The sequence below is a fragment of the Pantherophis guttatus genome, chromosome 2 (genome assembly GCF_059756535.1).
Source record: "Pantherophis guttatus breed Tessera chromosome 2, ASM5975653v1, whole genome shotgun sequence".
In the NCBI taxonomy this organism is placed as follows: domain Eukaryota; kingdom Metazoa; phylum Chordata; class Lepidosauria; order Squamata; family Colubridae; genus Pantherophis; species Pantherophis guttatus.
The window spans coordinates 33,910,581-33,932,899 of NC_142064.1; the positions used below are offsets into that span (position 1 = coordinate 33,910,581).

At 41.5% G+C, this 22,319-nt stretch overlaps 1 protein-coding gene across 1 annotated transcript in view; it reads right to left on the bottom strand.

The window, feature by feature from the left end:
- JMY (junction mediating and regulatory protein, p53 cofactor) overlaps positions 1-18,831 on the bottom strand; it is a 52,001-nt gene extending 33,170 nt beyond the window's left edge. The window contains exon 1 of the mRNA XM_034441061.3: positions 15,558-18,831. Within this exon, the coding sequence (XP_034296952.2) occupies positions 15,558-16,535 (978 nt within the window). The 5' untranslated portion in view covers positions 16,536-18,831. The remainder of the gene's footprint in view (positions 1-15,557) is intronic.
- Positions 18,832-22,319: the final 3,488 nt, after the last annotated feature.

Sequence of the window (22,319 nt, forward strand, 5' to 3'; positions counted from 1 at the left end):
GTTACAGGGCCATCTGGCACTGGATGATGTTCGGGCCCATCAAGGCCTTTCTAAGATTTTAGCAGCAGCGGAATATACGGCGGATGCTCCCTTGGCCGCTGCCAGGTTCTCCGCCAGGGCCATGGCTTCGTCAGTCACCGCTAAACATATGCTTTAGCTGCGTCATTGGCAAACGGATGGGAAGAACAAGTGGAAGTTGGCTTCAGCTCCCTTTGAGGGGGGGGGGGTTTCTTTTTGGCCAAGCCTTAGATCCTCTGCTCATAGAGACGAGGGATAAGAGAAAGGTTCTCCCATCCCAGGGCAGGCAAGCAGATTTCCGTTCATCTCCTTACTACAGGCGGCCCTCCTTCCGCCAGGGGGGAGCTGGGCCAAGCTTTCCCCGTCAGCAACGGCCCCTTCACTTTTCTAGACCTAATTACCAGGCAGATAGATCAGCCTTCCCCCATGGTCGCCAACAGCTGTCCAACAAGCCCTTCAGGGGTTCTGGTGGCAGAGGAGCCAGGAGATCTAAGTGACTGTCCGTCTCTGGATCCTATTGGGGGCAGGCTCACCCTGTTTGCGGACCGCTGGGACGACCTAACTATGGACAATTGGGTGAGGGAGATTGTAAGAGCAGGGCTCTCCCTCGAATTCCTTTCACCTCCTCCGAGGCGTTTCCTCCCTTGCCCCGTTTCTGGAGACCCATCCAGGCGGGGACTCATGGAATCGGCTATCCAGCATTTGCTGGATATTCGGGCCATTCATCTGGTCCCACTGGGGCAGAGGGGGCGCGGGTTCTATTCCATCCTATTTGTTATCCCAAAGGCCACGGGGGGGGGGGTGTTGGAGGGCAATTCTAAATTTGAAGGGTCTCAACGAGTATATCGTTTACCGGAGGTTCAAAATGCACTCCCTGCATTCCATCTTAGCGGGAATCAGGGAGGGAGACTTCCTAGCCTCCATAGATTTGACCGAAGCCTACCTCCACGTCCCAATCCGGCCGGAGCATCATCAATACCTGAGGTTTTGCTATTCAGGCCGTCACTACCAATATCTTGCCCTGCCGTTCAGGCTGGCCTCCGCCCCCCGGATGTTTACCAAGATTCTCTCTGTCTTGGCAGCGTATCTCAGGTCTCTTCCCATCAGAATTCAATGCTACCTTGACGATCTGCTCCTACAAGTGTCTTCCCAGCGGCGAGCGAAACAGGACTTGGCCACGACAATTCAGGTACTGAGGGACCATGAGTTCTCGGTGAATCTGGCAAAGTGTCACCTGGTACCTTCCACAAGGTTGGTTCACCTAGGGGCCCTGATAGACATGCAAGCGGGGCAGGTCTTCCTGTCCCAGAACAGACAGGACAGTATAAGGGCGCTGATTCAGTCGCTTCAGAGGTCCCAGACGGTTCAGGTGGCCCAACTATCCCAACTGTTGGGAAAAATGATATCTTGTCTGAACATTGTTCCCTGGGCCAGGTATCATGCAAGACCACTACAGTGGTTCTTACTCCCCTTTCAAAAGGCGGGGATGAGCTCCTCCAAGATCAGGGTTCAGGTTCCGCCACGGGTTCTTCGTTCTCTGACCTGGTGGACTTCAGAGGCCATCCAGAAGGGGTGTTACTTCAGGGAACCCCACCGGGTGGTAGTAACATTGGATGCCAGTCTGATGGGCTGGGGAGGCCATTGCGGATCTCAGGTGGCCCAGAGCTGCTGGTCCCACCTGGAACTATCCCATCAGATCAATTGGTTGGAGCTCAGAGCTGCCCGTCTCTCTCTTCAGACCTTTCTTCCACAGGTGTGGGGGCAGCATGTGCTCCTTCTCACAGACAATACAACGACAAAAGCCCATATCAACAAGCAAGGGGGGGACTTGTTCCCGGCCTCTGATGCGAGAGGCCGAGACCCTTTGTCTCTGGGCAGAGACTCACCTATTGTCCCTGACAGCGGACCACATCGCCGGGACGGACAACGTAGAGGCCGACTGGCTGAGCCGAGCCACTGTGGATCCATCCGAGTGGAGACTCCATCCCAGCTTGTTTGCGGAGTTAGTCGACTGGTTCAGCCGACCGGTAGTGGACCTCTTCGCCTCTCCAGCGAACACACAACTCCCCCTTTTCTTCTCCCGGTTCCCTGCCACGGGAGCAGCGGGGATGGATGCTCTGCGGACCCCGTGGCCCAAGGGCCTCCTATACGCCTTCCCTCCCCTACCCCTGATCCCAGCCGTCATTCGGAAGTTGTTGTTGGAGGGGGCGGAGATGGTGTTAGTGGCCCCTCACTGGCCCAGGCAGCCTTGGTTCGCCGACCTGGTCGACCTGTCGGTCGCCAGGCCCTGGCGGATTCCTCCGGACAGAGTCACCCTCAGCCAGGGTCCAGTGCAGCACCCAGATCTGCAGACTGCAGTTAGCTGCTTGGAGGTTGAGCGGGGCCTCTTGAGGAGGGAGAACTTTCCGACCAGGGTCATCAGGACTATGCAGGCGGCCAGGCGGCCTTCCAACACGTGTATTTATGAGGCAACGTGGAACAGGTTTGCAGGATGGTGTGCCTCCAGACAGTTGAGTCCAACTTCAGCATCAGTGGTGGAAGTGCTTGAGTTCCTACAGGACGGGTTGGACATGGGGCTTTCCACTAACACTCTACAGCGACAGGTGGCTGCTCTGGGCACTGTCTTGACATTTGGGAAGTGGGGTTCCCTCGCTAACCATCTGAGAGTAAAGATCTTTCTGCATGGAGCGGCTAATTTAAACCCACCGCCTCTTCACTGATATCCCACTTGGGACCTTTCTAAGGTTCTTCAGGCATTAACAAAGGCACCTTTCGAACCATTGAGGGAGGCTAGTCTCCATCTCCTCTCGTGTAAAGTAGCTTTCCTTGTGGCTGTCACGTCTGCCCGACGGATCTCGGAATTGGCGGCTTTATCGGTGCGGAAAGACCTGTGAATTTTTCACCCCAACAGGGTGGTCCTGTGGCTGGACCCTGCCTTTCTTCCTAAGGTCAACTCCTTGTTCCACCGAGCACAGGAGTTGGTCCTGCCAGACTTCTGCCCTCGGCCTCGGCACGCCTTGGAGCAGACCTGGCACACTTTGGATGTGAGGCGGGCCCTCCGTATTTACATTTTTAGGACCTCTTCTTTCCGAAAGACGGAGGCACTCTTTATCTCCTTTCAGCCGTCGAATCTTGGCCACAGGATGACCTCTTCCACGGTGGGGCGCTGGCTTCGGATGTGCATCTCATCTGCATATGAGCTTCAGGCTCTCCCGGTGCCTCAAGGGATAACGGCCCACTCCACCAGCAGTGCTGCCACAACTGCGGCCTGGTCTACTCAGGCGTCAGTAGAAGACATCTGTAGAGCGGTCACGTGGACTACTCCCACTCCCTTCATCCATCACTATAGACTTGATTCCTTCACTTCGGTGGAGGCAGCATTTGGGAGATGAGTACTACGGCGGGTTCATGAAGATTCGGGGTCGTTGGTCCAGGACAGCTCCTACCCTTAGGGCTGGCCAGTCTTTGGTATATCCCAGCCTGGCACCTCCCATTTCTACACTATGGAAAAGGGACGTTGGTCTTACCGTGATACGTTCCTTCTCGTAGTGTGAAATGGGAGGTGCCAGCCCCGCCCTGTCTGTGGCTGCCTGGTCCGGCTCCCCTGGTGGAGCATGTTGTTTCTATTTTTCAGACTGCGTTCCATTCACCTTGACTGCGTACCATTCATCTTGGCTTCGTTGGCACAAACTGAAGAGACATCACCAGGGAGGCGGATCTTCAGAAGTTTCAACTCAGGACATAGAGCTAGAGCATACTAAATCCCAGCCTGGCACCTCCCATTTCTACACTATGGAGAACTATCTGTAAAGGTAAAATACAGGGATATAGATTCCATCCTATATTACAAAATTTCTAATTGCAGAGAAATATGGGAATTAAGATAGAGATTTGAGATGACCTCCTTTTACCAGTCCACAATAGAAAGTGTCCTCACTTATTGCATCACGGTATGGCATGCTGGTCTGACAGCCGCAGATAGAAAAACACTACAGAGGGTGGCGAGCACAGCACAAAACATCGTGGGCTGTCCCCTAATACCACTAGATGAGATCGCTATGGCTCGCTGCATTGGAAGAGTGAAGAAAATTCTCAGGGATGACTCTCACCCTGGTCATCACTTCTTTACCCTCCTACCATTGGGAAGGATATAGAAGTATAGACAGCCGCACAAACAGGCTAAAGAACAGTTTTTATCCTTGGGCTGTCAGAACTCCTGAATGAGAATAACATCATAACTACAGTATGTAGTATGATGGACTGCAGGGCCAGTGCAATGTGTAACATGTTCACACTGGTGCAATCGGACTGGGTGTTTTGTTAATATGATTTGGGTTAGGGATTTGCTGTATTTACTGTTGAGTTGTATTGTGTTGGGGGGGTGCACTGAGGGAGCTCAACCAATCTCATTGTACATATGTTGTGAACTGACAATAAAGATTTGAAATTGAATTAATCTTCATGTTTGTGAGATGGGAACAATGGTACAAATAAATCTGCAACCAAATGCAATTTAAAAAGTTTAATGAAGCAGTACGTGCACCGTTGGGCAATCCTATGTTTGGACTTTATATACCTCTCCTGTCCAAATTGCACTGGCACTCAGTTTCCTTCGAGATATTGGTTATCATCTTTAATATGCTACATTGTATGAGACCAAAGTAAGGTAGTCCTCAACTTACAACCGTTCACTTACTGACTGTTCAAAGTTACAATGGCACTGAAAGAAGTGATTTATTACCACTTTTCACACTTATGACCATTGCAGCATCCCCATCATCACATCATCAAAATTCAGACACTTGGCAACTGACTCATATTTATGTTGCCGTGTCCTGTAGTCATGTGAATACCTTTTGTGACTGTCTGACAAGCAAAGTCAATGGGGAAAAACAGATTCATTTAACAGCTGTTATTAACTTAACAACTACAACAATTCACTTAACAACTATGGCAAGGAAGGTTGTAAATTGGGGCAAAATTCATTTAACAAATGTGTCACTTAGCAACAGAAATTTTGGGCTCAATTGTAGTCATAAGTTGACGACTACCTGTATCTGTTAGACCCCCTCTCCCTAAAGGTATCTGCCTGTCTCAACAGAACAGGTAGGGTAGGCATGCTCCAGGTTCCTTTTCTTAAACATTGTCCCTTGTGGGTCCTGGAAGCTGCCTTCTTCTTTGCAGTCCCCAGAAGACCTCCCCCTGGAGATCTAACTCTTTTAATCTTCCAGAGAGCACTCAAGACCTGGCTCTTCCCCCAGGCATTGAGATTGGGTGAGGTCATAATGGGAGGAGAAAGTGGTGCAGTGCCAGGTTTTTCTGTTTTTCCTAGTTTTGTATTGTTCTGGTTTTAGCATTATGCTGTTTTACAGTTTGGTTTTTAAGATAGATGGCTATACAAATGTTTTAAATAAATAGTTTTAGTGCCAAGTCAAAAGACCCAAACTACAGAAAATAATTCTAAGAGCATATTTTTTTTCGGTTTGTAGGGCTTTAGACAACAAAAGTTCATTCCTGCTTTAATTTTCCTTTATCTAAGTGAAAAGAATTCTGTGTGCTCTCAAACTTCTAATATATCAATGAATAATGTTAAAAAGTAGGAAGATAGGAAATGCTTATTAACTAGATAAAGGCTGATGCTAAATTAGCAAATTGGCTGTGACTCAATTTTTTAAGAAAGAGGAGAATGTCTAGATTTTGATGATGTATGTTTTTTTCCACTTTAATGTTTGCATGGGCAATTTATTACTCTACATAATTCAATTTCAATTCAATTCAATTTATAACCCGCCCTTCTCCAAGTAGACTCAGGGTGGTGCACAGCCAGAACACATATCAATACAAAATTTAAAATTATTAAAAGAATTAAATAACTGTGGCCCAAAAATTTAAACATTGAAAACTAAAACCCATTTGACAATTTAAAAAGCTAAAAAGACTAAAAAAAAAAAAAAAGGGGGGGGGGGTTCACGCCAGCCCTGCTTGATGGAAAAGAAAAATTTTAAGGGCACGCCGAAAAACCCGATATCCTTCACATCTCCGGGGGCAAATCGTTCCAGAGGGCAGGAGCTGCCACAAAGAAGGCCCTCCCCCTGGGGGTCGCCAGCCGACATTGCCTGGTTGACGGCACCCTGAAGAGATAAGATACGTAAGAGATAAGATTACATAAGATAAAATAGTAAATTCCTCTGTCTTTTCTTCTCTTTTATTATCCTTCAAAATACAGGATAATAGACTAATCTAGGATAGACCAGTGATGGTGAACCTTTTAGAGACTGAGTGCCCAAACTGCAACCCAAAACCCAGTTATTTATCTTAAAATACCAACACGGCAATTTAACCTGAATAATGAGGTTTTACTACCTAAAATAATGATAAGCAATGCACAGTTCAGCTAATTGTTCTAAGAAAAATGTGATAAATGCACTTCTATGCTCCTTCAATTTTTTTTTTGTTGTTTAGCAACAAAAAAAAGAAAAACTTTTGTAATATTATTTCTCTCTTTCCGTCCCTCTCTCTTTTCCTCCCTCTCTCCATCTGTTTCTCTTTCCCTCTCTCTTTTTCTTTTTGGCAATTCCAACCTGGATCCTGTAGGGGAGACACTTCCCTTCCCTCTCCCTCTCTCCTCCCATGGCGGGGGCCAGGGCAGCCTGAGCGCAGTTTCCTCCTCGGAGGTGACCAGCAAGCAAACAAACGTGGTGCTCTGGCTGGGAGGCGAGTGTGGAGCCCCACCTCTGGCCAGCGAGAGTGGAGTAGGCAGGGTGCACACCTTCCCTGCCGCTGCTGTGGCGCTGGCTAGGAGGGAAGCGTGAGCTGAATGTTTGGAGCCACGCTTGGCAGAGTTTGCAAGCGGGCTCGGCAGGACTGCTTAGCGGGGAGGCCCCGGGCCCGTTTGGTTTGCTTCAGCGTGGGGGGAGGGTGGGAATGCAGAAGGCAGAGGAAGTTTGGGCCTCTAGGCATTCAGCCCTCACAGACTCCTTTGGGGTGTCTTTTTCTGCTTTTGAAACATTACATTTAGCAACAATAAGAAAGAAAAAGTTTTGTAATATCATTTCTCTTTCCCTCCCTTCCTCTCTCACTTTTCTCCCCACTTTCTATTTCTCTCTCTTTCCCTCCCTCTCTGTCTCTCTCTCTCTCTGCCTCCCTCTGTTTCTCGGGGGGGGGGGGAGGAACCCCTGAATTGGTACTGGGTGGTGGGAATGACATCCAAAGGTCGACGAGCCCAGGAACAGCATGCCCATGCTCAGCTGGCTGGCAGGGAGGCGGGGCATCCCAACGCAGGCAGCTCTGTAGGAAAAGAAACTGCTTTTTTTTTGTCGGGTCGAATTGTGGTTCTGCATCGTGGTTCTGCATCGTAACTGTTTTCAGGAGGAGGATGGAACCCCATCTCCCCCATTGTGAAGCGCACAAGTGAAAAAGTTAACTCAATCAATTCCAAGTTCGTGAGATCTTTTTCTTTTGCGAGAAGTTGGAATTGATTGAATGAAATGTGATGGAGAAACGCAATTGAAGCTGGGCTGGGGCGACTTCACGGGTGCCCACAGAGATCTGCGTGCCACATCTGGCATGTGTGCCATAGGTTCACCATCACAGGGATAGACTATTCCTGATATGGAAGTTTTTGGTGATTATTCAGCAAATCATATCAATCTCGAACACATTTTGGTGAGTTTTAAATTGTCTGGAAGAGATGAAATTGACATCAATCTTATATGATGATGATGTCATCCTTTTCAGTCACATCTGACTCTTGGCCAACTATATGATTAGTAAGCTGAAGGTTTGTTTCCTTCTTAAATACAAATTCTCTTGTCTACAATAGACAGACCAGAATGCAAGAATGCCACGCCCCGGATAGAGTTAGCCAACCAGAATATTACACAAGAAAATAATCACAGTTATAATCCAGTTTAATATAGTTTTAATTAAACCCTTGGGGAAGAATGGAAAGAGAATATAAACACTTCCTCTCTAGCAGTGTCCGTGTCTTTTCACATATATCAATTAGACATATTTAATTTTATAAATTTTACAGGCTTTCTTCACTGCCAAAGTAAAGATCTAAACTTTTCAAGCAAACATGACCTCTAAATAATGTATTAAAATTATGAAATTCCACAGCAATACATATTAAATCATATAAAGACGAAAGCTGCCATATAAAAAATAAAGATCTAAATTAGCCCTGCCTATCTGAGGGAGAGGAAGAGAACATGGAGGCCATAAAATTCTACATTAATGATTCTACATTAATGAGAATTATAAAACATTAGAGAAAAATATTAAGACTTATCAAACAAACCACTGTCAATTCTTATACATACATCCTACATATTGCAATGACCATTGTAAAATTAGTGAAAAAGATGAAAAAAGATTAATGAAAAAAAATGATATACTATTTTTTATTTAAGATTTAAATGAAGTGCATCATATTACAAGATTATATCCAGATAGTTTATCAAAATATATTGATAATATATTGTAAACTATAGAATCTAACAATTGATATGTCATACTTTTCCAATTAATCAGTTTAAATTATCCAAAGGACAGGACAGAACAGAATAGAACAGAAATACTTTATATAGTTGGTATAAGTACAATTGGACACACAAGGAAATTGTCTTCAGTGAATAAGCTCTCAGTGTACATGCCAAATAACAGAGTAATCATAATAATGATACCAATAAAAGGAGGTAGTAGAGAAGATGAGAATAACAACAACAACAACAACAACAATAATAATAATACAGCCATACTACATACTACTATACTTAAGACATAAGGCAGTACTCTGGGAATTAGGTTTTCAGCAGAGTGATAGCACAAGGGGGAAAACTGTTTCGATATCTTGTTGTTTTGGCATGCAATGACAGGCTCAATAATTCTTCTGTAGAACTGTATAAACAGCTCCTGGAGCAGTCTGAACTTTCTGAGTTGATGCAGGAAGAACATTTTTTGTTATGCCTTTTTATGTCAATTTCAAATCCTGAAAGATTACAGAAGCCCAAAACTTGAAAAATTAGCAAAACGTATTGTTTGCCGATTATCCCCTAAATTATGAACCATTACTATACCATCATTATCTAATATGAGAGGCAGTTTCTCTATAAGATTTAATGAATAGACTTTTCCCTTCTATTGCCTAAAATCCTTTACTGAGATGCCAAGAAATGAAGCAGAGATCTTCTGCATGCAAATCTTCTTCCATTTATCTGGGTAATGATCTTACCTATTAACGAGGACAATGTGAGTTTTCTTTTATTTGAAACATAAATACTTAGCAACATAAATTCTGGGCTCAACTGTAAGTCAAGGACCACCTGTACATGTTCCCTCCCCCGGAAAATGAGGTTAACGACACCTACTGGTTAAAAAAACTAACAGCAGTGAACATGCCTAGCAGCACAGATGAACGGCTGCTAGCAGCAGGCTCCCACCCTTCATGGCTAACCTAAGGAAAGACATCCCAAAGGTACTTTTCAAAAGGCAACTGGACTTTATTGGTTTTTTTCCTTGAAAATGTTTCACTTGTCATCCAAGAAGCTTCTTCAGTTCTGACTGAATGGTGCGGAATGGAATTTATCTGGGTAATAATAATTTGTAAGTTCATTCAGAACTGAAGAAGCTTCATGGACGACAAATGAAACTTTTCAAGGAAAAAACCAAGAACCGTACAACATGGAAAGTTCTATCAGGCCTTATAGCCACTAAGCTACATGACCATATGGACCACTGGGCTAATACATAAGCACAGCTCAAAAGGACATTGGGAACAACACCAGAGATTTAAAATACCCGCTCACAGACAGACCAGTTGCATAAGACTCAAGATCTAGACAGACCAATCTGAGCACAGCCCGGACTGACTACAATTCAATGCCACATATATGTATCTGTGAATGCCTGGGACTATACAAAGTCAACAGGACACTAAAGGCCTTCCTCAAGAACTCAATGGGACTGTGGAAGACAATACTGGAAGTCAACTCAAGACAACTCACATAAGTAGCCATTAAGAGCGGCATATATCAAAGTGATGCACTGTCTCCACTGCTGTTCTGCATAGCAGAACAGCAGTGAACCCTCTCAGCCAGATAATCACAAGGACTTAATACAAGTTCAAGAGTGGAACTAGCATCAGTCACCTCCCATACATGGATGACATCAAGTTGTATGCTAGGAGTGAATGAGACATTGATTTATTGGTCCACCTGAGAGGGATCTACAGTGAGGACACTGGGAAGTCATTCAGACTAGAGAAGTGTGGCTGGATGGTGATCAAGAGAGAGAAAGGGAAAATAGTTAAGACTGATAAGGTGAAATTACCAGTGGGCAACAAAGCAGACATACAGACCAATTATAACTACCTTGGTATACCAGTCGTATGGGAACCATAATTAGAATGCAAAGAGGATAGCAACATTCAAGTATCACCAAAGGAACAGACAGATTTTGAAGAGCCAGTTCAATGGGAAGAACAAGATCCATGCCATCAATAGGTATGCCCTGCCAATCATCAGATAGCATGCTGGTATAGTGAGCTGGCCAGAAAAGGATATTGACGCTGCTGATGTGAGGATCTAGAAGCTCCACATGATGTACAGAGGTTTCCACCAAGGGTGGATAAAAATTGATGATTTTTTTAAAATTTAAATTTAATTTGGATTTTTAAAATTTTTATTGAATTTATTTATTTATTTTTTACTTTGGAGTAAAAATCTATTTAAAGATAGTTTTCTATTTAAGATACATTAATAATTTAGTTTATTCAGCATGAAATGGCTAGTATCCAATTAAAATGATGAAAGTCATAAATGCAGTGAGAATATTGGAAAATAGTAAAGTTCCCAGTATATTAGTATAACAGCAAAAATGTTAAAATATGGATGTTATGATTATGGGATGTTTAATGTATGTATGGCATGTTTGTGCAAGTCTGTGTGAGCCCTGCCTGAAAATTGGAATAACACCATCATCTAGCAAGAGACTAAGAATGAATGGTAAATAATAAGAGTAAACAATGTCATAAGTGTGCCTGGAAAGGTGTTTGACAAAATTCTGAAAGGGGACAATAGCCCCAATTTGGGAAGTACAATACAGTTGTATGCAAGGTGAAGTATGTGCAGGCCAGATCTTTTCTTTTCAGTAGCTCACTGATTAATGTGAGTAGCTCACTGATGTGATGTAATGTAAATTGACTTAAAGAAAGCATAGACTTAGAATACAGAATAGTTCATGTGAATATGGAATTTAAAGGTGATAGCTGAATGGGAAATGGTAGAAGTAAATCATGAATGCAAATAAACTGAATGCTTAGTGAATGATTCAAAACTGTGCCAGGAGCATGACAAGGATGTGTGGTATGTTGATTAATACAAGCATTGACAAACATGTTAAGAAATGCTTTTGGTGATTAACAGAGGTTATATTGGATGGGGATATGGATGTGGATGTACTTTATATGCAAATTATGTGTTACTGGCTAAGAACTTAATGTTTTGTAACAAATATTAATAATGACACAACCATGATGTGAAAATTAGTGTATCAAAGGCCAAGGTAGCGTTTGACCAAAAAATGGTCATACGCACACACACACCAAGGCAGGGGTCTCCAACCTTGGCAACTTTAAGACTTGTGGACTTCAACTCCCAGATGAGAATTGAAGGGTAAAAGTTGAATGGAGTCAAAATCAGTTATTAAGAAGTATAGGCAATAAAGCAAGAAGAGATAGGATCAAGACAAAATGTATGCTGAGTAAATGTGAACTATATAGAAAAGTTGAGTGAACAGTACAAAAGTAATACATTAATGTGATTTGGTTATATAGAAAGAATGCATGAGGATTGCATCATAAAATAAATATATAAAGGAAGAGTGGTGAACTGACAGGAAGGAAAAATACTAATGAGACCTACAAAAAAGTGTGTTTAACAGTTTGAAAAATTAAATGCAATATATGAACGGATGACAGAACCAGGAAGTTTCCAAGGTTGGAAAAAGTATGGACAATAATTGTGAATGGCACCTATATAAAACAAGATTTAGTTATATTTCTTGTTTTAGTCCTCTATGTTTCTTTTACCATTTTTATTCTCTTTCTACACTTAATCTAACTTTTTATCCTGAAAGGGACTAGCATAGCAAGTATACATAAAGATCCATTATACAGAAATTATTAAATCTAATCTTTTCTTTAAGTTGTCTTTAAAAATTTCATACTGTTTATTAGATTTATATCCTACCTTTTCTCCAGGAGCACAAGGCAGCCTTATTTTTCTTCACTTTAACTCCACAGTAATTACCCCTTTAAGTGAGGCTACGCTGAGGGACAGTGATTGGCTTAGAATTAGCCACTGAATTTCCATGGCTGAGTTTGAGATTAGAAAATAATACAGGTATGTACTCAATTTACTCAAATAATACATACAGTACTCAATTTATGACCCACAATTAGGAGCAGAATCTACACCGTGATATAGTTAAGTAAATAATGCCCGTTTTTATAACCTTTTTGCTACAGTCTTAAGTGAATTTAGCTTCCCCCACCACCACTAACCTTCCCTGGGGTTACCAACAACTGCTTTACTTGTTGGCAATTCTGGGGAAGGTTACTAGATGTGATCATGTGACTCTGCTCTGGGACACTGCAACTGTTGTAATTACATGCCAATTGCCAAGAACCCAAATGTTGATCATGTGATCGTGGGGACCCTGTGACAGTTATAAATGCAAGGACAGGTCATAAATGACTTTTCTCAGTACCATAAGCTTGAAGGTTATTAAACAAATGGTTGTAAGTGAAGGATTACCCATAGCATGTACCAATATGAAAGAGATAAATTCTGTATGGTAAGATTTAATGTGCCACTTCACCTAACTTTTTATATTATCTTTTAAAGTAATTTAGGCTACCAATATTCTTCTACTTTCAATTTTATGTATTAATATTAAATATTAAGACTATAATTTTGGCATAGAAGCAATTTTACAATTCCAACCATTATATTTGCAAAATTATTGCAGAAAGATATAAAGTTTTACATTTAATATAAAGTTCTAATCAAGTCTGAACTTGAGTTACATGTTGCATAGCTCAACAGGAATGTGTGACTAAATAAAACATTGTCCAAGCTAATTCTAAATAAAAGGAATTTATCAGTGCATATGGCCTTTCTTATTTCATCCAAAGAATTGAATCATTCAACTGACCATCAGGATAAATCTTAATAAAAGGGCATATTAATATATGCTAGGAAATTTTATAACCAATATCAAGTTATTAATATTCTCTTTAAAACTGAAACATTTTTGTATGGGTTTTAATTAAAGAACTGTTAAGAATCCAGTATCCTCACTCAATGACTCTTAACTGCCTTAAAGTCACTTTCAAAGCAAAGGTAAGGCAAAAGAAAATATGAGTGAAATACAATACATGAACTGAGTTGTCTCATATTTCAGGAGATAATTGAATCCCAATCTGAAGTGTAGAAAACTACTATATTCAGATTACACATTAATATTAAATGTCTGTCATCTGTTGCTTCATTATCATGGAATAATTTAACCAAGTGAGCTATGAGGTTCTTGTTTCAATTGACAAGCAGGTAATACAGTAGATAGTGGAAACCTGAGAGAAAAAAAGTAAGTTATCCTTTCTTAAATATGCACCTTTTAATTAAATATGAGTCAGTTACATAGAAGGTACTAACAGATATACTGACATTAGACAATGCGTTTAATTAGCATATACAGTATATATACAGATTGTTACCAGACAGTCAACATAATAATACTGGCATAGCCAATAGCTCTAGAATCATATCCATATAAAACTGAACCTGGTTTAACAAAACGTATTTTATGTCTCAGTTTCATATGAGAAACATTTTAATTTCTAGGATACTTAAAATACTTGGTAAGTAATTAAATATACTGCATGTATAATCACTTCATTTTTTAAAATAAATATATCCTGATTAGAATAGTTACCAACATTTATATGTAAATGTTGGTAACTATATAAATATACATACTGTATATTTATATACAGTATGACAAAAATCATATACAGACTAAAGAGCTTGTATAAAACCTTAAAAAGCGTTTTTTAAAAAACTTATGGCACCAAAACACCCTATTTCACACTATTCAATGATTATTATATGTTTTTTATCCAGTCTTTATTACTTTATTAGTAACTCAACATGACAAACATTCCTAAATACTCCTTCCTCCTATTTTCATCACCACCATCCTGTGGGGTGAGTTGGGCAGACAGAGGGACCAGCCCTAAGTCACTCAGCCAGTTTTCATACCTAAGGCAGAACTGGAACTCACAGTCTCCTGGTTTCTATGCCACACCTTAACCATTACACCAAACTGGCTCTCCATTCTCCTTCTAGAGTAAAATGTTATCCTCCTCTGAGAAAAAGCTAAAGCAATAAAGCTTTTTCTTGCATATTGCTGCTGCTACTATGGCCCTTCACAGCTTTTATTTTGTATACTTACCATGAACAACAACCAAAAAAAAAAAAGAATACTGGTCTAAATTTCCCTTCTATTGAAATCTCAGCTTTGATTGTTATTACAACTGACCTCCTGCTTCTGGGCTAAATTCTTAATCTTACATATATGCCAACTTCAAAACCAAATTTAGCAGAAGATAAATACCATTTATTTACTTGCTTGTTAGATTTATAGTTCCCCATTCACCGGGAACTCCAAAAAGTAATATGGCAGCCATAATGAAGTTGGTATTATTGTTTCATCTTGTTTTGTTTTACTGATCTTGCTGTGAGCAAACAGGGTTATTGTATATAAGATGATAAATCATGTAAGTCAGGTAAATAAATAAAAATGATCACATGATTGAAGTCCCTCCCCTCTTGTGCAGGTATCAAAATACTGCCATCTTCTTCCTTTCTTAAAAAAACTCTTCTGTATGTGTTTCCTCCAATCAATATACATTATCCTAATTTCCCTTACAACAATAATTCTGTGAGGTAAATTGAGTGAATAAGTGACCTATAAAGACCCCAGAAGCTTCACTAAGGGTGGATTTGAAATGAGGCCTTCCCAGTGCAGCCCAACATATCAACCATGTTTATGGTTGTGGTTAATGTTTTTACTTGTGAGTCACCTAGAGTCAGAGTCTGGAGGCCTAGAAATTTAATAATAAATAAATAAAACAGAAACATGTACATCCCCCTTAAAAAGTTTCATCATAGTTAGGTATACAGATATCTGTATCCAAAATTTGCACCTTGGAGGATTTACTAAAAAATACTCCAGTAAACATTCAGATTTACCAACTAATTACATTTTTCTAAGTATTTTGTTTTTCCTAAACATTATCACTTATTTGGAATTACAGTATGTTAAGAGGAAAAAAGAAAGAAAACAACTGAGAGTCAAACCTTAGGAAATTTATTCTAAGATTAAATTGACGAATAACTGGTGCAAGCAAAATGTATTAATTAAGCTTGATGAGGGTCTCCCCCCACTTTATCTATACTGGGGGCATCGCTCACCTCCTGAATGCGCTTACGGGCCCTTTGCAAAACCTCCTCGTAGCCCTTCTGCCGGAGCTCGCTCAGACTCTCGTAATATTCCTCCGGGTCGTCGGTTTCGGTAAAGAGTACCTGAGAGAGGATCTTCCAGCCGCAAGTATCGAGGCAGTGGCCCAGGTATACCTGCAGCTGACAGCAGAGCGCATCCATCTCTTCCTCCGAGAGCTCTGGAATCCCGAAGAGCACCGTCCACATCCCCGACGGTTCCTCGGGAAGGACGGGCAAACAGGGCTCCAGCTCGGAGTTCACCGAGCACAGCTGTTGATGGACGGCCCGCAAATCCTGGAAAGAGAAGAGGCCGGCCCAGCTGCATTCCTCTCCAGATAGCGCTTCCACCTCGGCGGAGGCCGCGGTGGGCGACTCGGTCGCTTGAGGCCCGGCGGGAGGAGAAGGGAGGAGAAAGGCGGCAGCGACGGCGGCGCCTCCCGAAGGCTCGTCCTTGCCCAGCTCCAGCTCCTCCAGATCTTCGGCCGCGCAGGCCGCTGGGCTGAGCGGCGCCTTCGGAGCGGGCTGAGGCCTCCGGGCCAGGCTGCTCTTCGTCCTCGCCGGGCTCCTCTGCGACGCCTCAACCGCTCGGCTGCCCGGGCTGCGCGGAAGCGACTCAGCCCGGGCAGGCGATGCCGGCGAGCTCCTGGTTTGGACGGGCTCCGCGGCGCGTCGGGCCGGGGGTTTTCGTATAGTGGGGCTGCCGGCCGTTTTACAGGAGGCGCTTAGCTGCTCGGGCGCCCCGGGGCCCACCGCGCCAGTGCGGCGGAACTCCCGGGAGCCGCTGCGCTGCCTCTGCGCCGTCCGGTTATGGCAGGTGATGGCGAACTTGCTCTCGATCTCATTCCAGGCCACGATAAAGACAAACTTCTGCTTCTCCCGCTCGTGGAAGGCGTGAGGCCTCACGGCCACCCAGTCCGCCTCCAAGGTCTCTTCCAAGGCGAAGGTGCTCATGGTGGACCGACACCGCGACGGCCCCCCCCCCGCCTCCCTTTTCTCTCACGGACGTCGCGAAGCGGGGAAGTCTCTGTTCCGGTCAAGATTGCCGGCTACCTAGTCACCGCCCAGCCTCAGCCATATTAACGGCCGGCATCGGAAACCCAAGCGGGCGGAAACCCAAGCAGGAAAGATGCCAGGCTAGCCAGGACCCGGAGAGCCGCGGTGGAAAGGCGCCAGAGACCCGCCGGTGCCTTCAACGGCCGTTGTTCCTGCTGCTGCTGCTGCTGCTGCTGCAGCGCGCGCGCGCGCCCTCCGCGCGCCTCTGCTTTGTTGTCAGGAATCTGGCGGCCGCAGAGTCTCCCGCACAGGTACTTGCCAGGCGGTCACGTGGAGACGCCGGATCTGTTTACAAGCCACCGCGAGGCCGCTGTCCCGCCTCTTGCGCTGTTTGCCCTCCCCGCCTCTTCCCTTGAGCTGGGGGACGTCTCATCCTCCAGTCCGCAGCACAGAAAGGACGGCGGTTCGCTCCTCTCCTTTTGTCGGCCTTTTCCCTACCGGGATTTCAGGAGCGCCGCCTTGTTCCCCCTCCTCTTTCTCCTCTCGAAAAGATCCGGATTCCAAGCGCTCCTGGGTGGATTATTGGGAAAGCCGGGGTTCCTGCCAGAAAGGCGCCTTGAACCCACGCCCGGTCCCGAAAAGATCAGCAGAGCTTTAGGGTCCCAGCTGAGGGGTTGGTGAGACCCTTTTATGGACAATGGTGGCTGAAGTTCATGACGGGTTTCTGCAGTGAGATGGGGTGGGTGGTGTGAGGAGCTGAGCTTCGTTCGCAAACTGTTTCTTGCCTTTGAAGTGAGTCCCTCACGTTTTCGCTTTTGGTTGTTGCGGAAAGAAGATGTGTATCAATGAAAGACGTCTGCGAGCCCCCAAGTGGAAACCTGTATCAGTCGTAGCGACTTGAGATAGTCGGAAAATACAAACCTGATCCGTGGGAGTCAAGTCTTAATTTTGAACCAGCCTTACCAAAGTCTTTTTTTAGAAACTTATTTCCCCGAGGTACAATAGGTAGGTATCCTATTAGGCTTTTATATTTTTCTAAATTTCATTACTCAGTATAGACTAGAAAATATATCTGTTTTCTTCTCTTTTCGTAGGCCTTTATGTGTATTTCTCTTTAGCCAGAAATCTCGTAAACCAAGATTTTTATGCAGCCCTAGTTCAGTGAAATCACAATCCACTAGTTTCTAGGCTTTTTTTTTTATTGAAAAGTTTTACAAAAACAAGTTTTCCCCCACCCCTTTTCCCACCCAACCCCCCTCCCCCCCCACTTCCCAGAGCAAAACACAAGGTATTTCAATTAACAATTAACAATAAACTAAATTGCTTAACTATCTTTTAAACTTGGGCACCCTGCTGCCCAAGACTAAGGGTGCTTGCTGGCTGCCTGAAAAAAGCCTAGAAACTAGTGGATTGTGATTTCACTGAACTAGGGCTGCATAAAAATCTTGGTTTACGTAGGAAGAACCTGACTAAAGAGAAATACATAGGAAATATATCCTATATATCGCATCTAAATATATCACAATCTGAATACTTGATTCCAATTCCTTTTCATAGAATTTAAGTCTTTTCTATTAACTGTTAATAATTAAAATTATTAATAATAAAAGTTAATAAAAGTTCCAAAAGGGAAGAAAGAACGACTTACCTTCTAAATGACAAAATATCTTTTGTCTAATCATTATCTGATATCTTACTAGGCAGCTGGCTATTTATGAACTGAAAAATGTAGACTAAAGGGATCCAGGTTGACAGGTTGAAATATGAGTAAGAGTATTTGAAGCTAATATGCCTGACATTGGTCAATAAATAATTATCAGGGATCACGATGGTTGTAATTAGGATAAAAACTACAAAGCTAATGCATATATATGCCTGTCCCTCAAAGTAACAAATGATAAGTTACAGATTCCGTCACAGTACAGATATTTTTGGTCTACTTTAAAACCCAAGGACCTTATTAGGAAATAACACATTCAAGTCAGGGTTTTTGACTTTAATGCACCAAAACAAAATCTTAAGAGTTTTTCCAAGATTATTACCCTGAAAAGTATACAACTGAAATGAACCTAAATATAGTTCTTGAGACGTAAAGGGTATTAGTCTCTCTATAATTAAAACAGCTGATGATAAAATAATGGACTCTTAATGGTCTGTCCTGTAGTGTGAATGTGTTTGTATATTGTGATGTTGTCTTGGTAGTTTTAAAAATATGAATTATTTAAAAAATATCAAAAAATAAATGTTTTCTGGCAGATTCGTATTGGCTTGTTAATATTTAGATTTATTTTTGCATCTTCCAAAAACGGAACTAGTGGAATTAGTGGTAAGTATTATATCGCAAAATGGGTTTGAATAATAGAAGATTCCCATCAGTTGAGATAGCAAGTTACATTCTGAGTAGAGAATATTTTTTGTTGAAGGCTGAAGGCCTATGTATCTGTAGTTAGTAAATGAAATAGGAATAGGACAATCACTATGGTACATCCTCTCTTTGTCATTCCTTTCATTTATAGATTTGTATTTTGTTTTCTGTTAGCTGAATATTTCATAATTTTCATATTTTAAAGCACTTTTCACTAAAGGTAATTTCAAAGGAGAGTAGCACAAAATGAAACAATATAACTATTAAATGCACAGTGGAGTGTTTCTCAATCTCAGGAACTTTAAGATGGAGTTTTGGGAGTTGAAGTCTTAAAGCTACTGAGATTGAGAAATACTGGTTCAGTGAGTACATCAAGCTATACTTATAGTAAAAAAGAAAATAGAAGAACCTTGAAGCTGTGAGGCTCGTTAGTGTAAAGTTGAATAATGCAGTTTATATAATGTGTCATATAAAATTTTAAAGAACAGATGTACAATATCTATCCCAAAAAAGTAAAGAAAAACAAATACTTTAACTTTGTAACTACAATTACCAGTAGAACTTAAACCCCAAAACAGTAAATGAGGAACACTGGGAGAAACCACAAGCCACATAATAGAGCAATCTTCTTTAATAGCTGCGGGGGTATTTTTCAAACAAATACATCTCATTCTTATTACAAATGATAAAAGATGGTAAGTGGGTACATTTTTTTAATATTTAAATTTTGTTTCTTTGCCTTGTTGATCTTTGATTTTAATAGAATTCTAAAAACTATAGTTCAAATTATGCCTTGCCTGACATATTGCACATTCCATTGCAAAAGGATTTAGATTTATTTTAGAAAAGTAAACAAGATAGGCTAATGGTAGACCATCATTCATAGTTTATTAAATCTCACATATTTATTGACTCTCACAGGTGGTAACTCCATAGAAGTATAGGGTTCTTTGCTTGATGATACATTTGGATCAAGATGACAGCTTAACATGGTATAATAGGGAAATGACTAAATAGATTTAATGTGTATTTTTTACTGTGTGCTTTCAGAACAATAATTTAATTATTCCTTTAAAATGTATGATGCCTAAAGAATTTTAAGGTCATCTATAAAAAAAACTTTGACATATATGTTGAATGTGTCAAAAGTTTAATATTGCTTCATTTCTTAGAGTAATTTTATACTCTAAGATAGTAATGGAGTACTTATTTTTAGAAGTCTACCCGTTTCCTCCCTTCTTTAAAATAAAAGAATAATTCAATAACTTGTTTTGCAAAGTCAGAAATTTTGCATTCCTTTTCATATGACCTGCCATATAAACGATGCTTGAGTTGTCATTCTTCTTCGCAACTTAGAGTTGCTTGGTTGCTGGGAGCTCTGTACATCAATTTGCGGCCAAAACTCACATTCTTAGCAGGATGAAACCCAGACGCATGTTATAGAATTTCTAAATTGTGGTTTAGTTTCTTTGTCTTCAAACTGATTTTACAAAATTTTTATTTTATACTGTTTATATGTAGCTTTATAAAATTGGGTGGTTTCTTTTATAGATTGTCAAATTAGTAATTATGTGGTCTACAACTATACTCATAGAAATTGTTTTCTTGAATTGTATAGAATTCCTTTGTTTAAGGATTTATAGGCTTTCAGTGGAGTCTTCTATTTGAAAATTTGCTTAATAGTGCTTGAAAGCTTGCTGCCAAGTAAATAGGTATACTTAGTAGTAAGCTCTAAAGATACTAGGAATTAATTTTGAGTAGGAACAGGTTGATTCTATTTATTTTGAAGATAGAGTTACTCAAACAACAGCTTCCAGATCTCATGTAGGATTCCTAAGTCTGGAAAGATGCATGAAGCTTGATGTCCATTATCATTCTACTAATTTGCTTTCCTACATTTCTGATTAATTGCTGTGGCAACTCCTGCCAGTTTTATTAGAAAATCTTCTTCCTTTGATCCACAAGATCATAGTGTCAGTGCCAAAATGACAGATGTTGCTAGGCCTTATTTTTAAAAAGTCCTTTAGGAAATCCTGCAGGACCTATGACTCAGGAGAGGAAGCAAATTGCTTTAATGTTCCATCTTCAATAATCTTGGCTCTGTCCAGATAGCTTGGGAAACAAGGAGACAGCTGTAGATTCTTATGTATTTAGGTATGTGTGTATGGGGTTCATCACAATTTACACGACTCTATGCTTTCCTGTGAGTCTCATGAATCTTCACAAGTACCCAAACGTTCTATTTCTTTTGATATTGATTAGTAGAACCTGAGAGCATAACAGATAGCTTGGGGGGGGGGATTAATAGAAGGGAAGAACAGTTGATAGACTGACAAAGCATTTTAAAAATATGTTGGAAAGGAGAAATTTTAAATCTTGAAGAAGGTATGATTGCTGGCAACCTAACATGATGATAATTGAATTGTTGGTTTTAATCCTGAAAAATTGTTAGTTATTAATACTGAGAATAGTACATGGGTGATGGTCTTGAAGCAGACTTATTATGTTACACTGCTGAATGATTATGGGTTTGAGTAGAACCTGATTTCTCCTGAGGTGACCAGGAGAAGAGTTGCTAAAGACCTGAAGGCAAGGAAATGTGATTCAACATACTACGTTTTACCAGGCACAGAAAATGCTTGTATCAGCCTGAAAGAGAGGATACTGGCCAATATGTTTATGTTACTTTAAATAGAAAATGTTATGAAATAGATATATATATACATACAGTAGATGTTAAGCCATTATCCTAGAATGCACAAATACCTAGAGAGCAGGGGTGGGTTCCAACTTACCTTTGCTACCGGTTCGCATCAGGAGCACACATGGCACTTCTGCGCATGCACAGAGCCTCCCGCCGCCGTTACTACCAGTTCGCAAGATCTGGACCGAATTGGTAGCAATCACCACTGCCAGAGAGATAATAGAGGGATAGTAGAGGGGAAAGGTTACTTTACAATTCTTTTTTAAATATGTGCCTTGGGCGTTATCTGTCCAGTAAAAAATGGAAAGTGGTTATCTAGCTGTAAATAACTCTTGTAAAGACAGGACCAAAATTAAATGTGCAAATCCAAAATTAACTACTGTTTGGTTTTAATAAAACGTAAGAAAATTTTTTTGGGGATCTGGTTTCAAATCCTATGAAAATACAGAAGAAAATACAGATTTTTATGTATTGTCTAAAATGGCAGAGCTGCACATCTACATACAAGTGTGCATTTCAGTGTATATTTATGTGTACATATGTATTTTGCAACTCGCTATCACATGTGGGCCACAGAACTGAAAAGTTGCCTACCTCTGTTTTAAGATGAGTGATCTCTTGTGTTTGGTTGTAACAGAGCAATATATCTACATCTCTGGAATTAATCCCACCA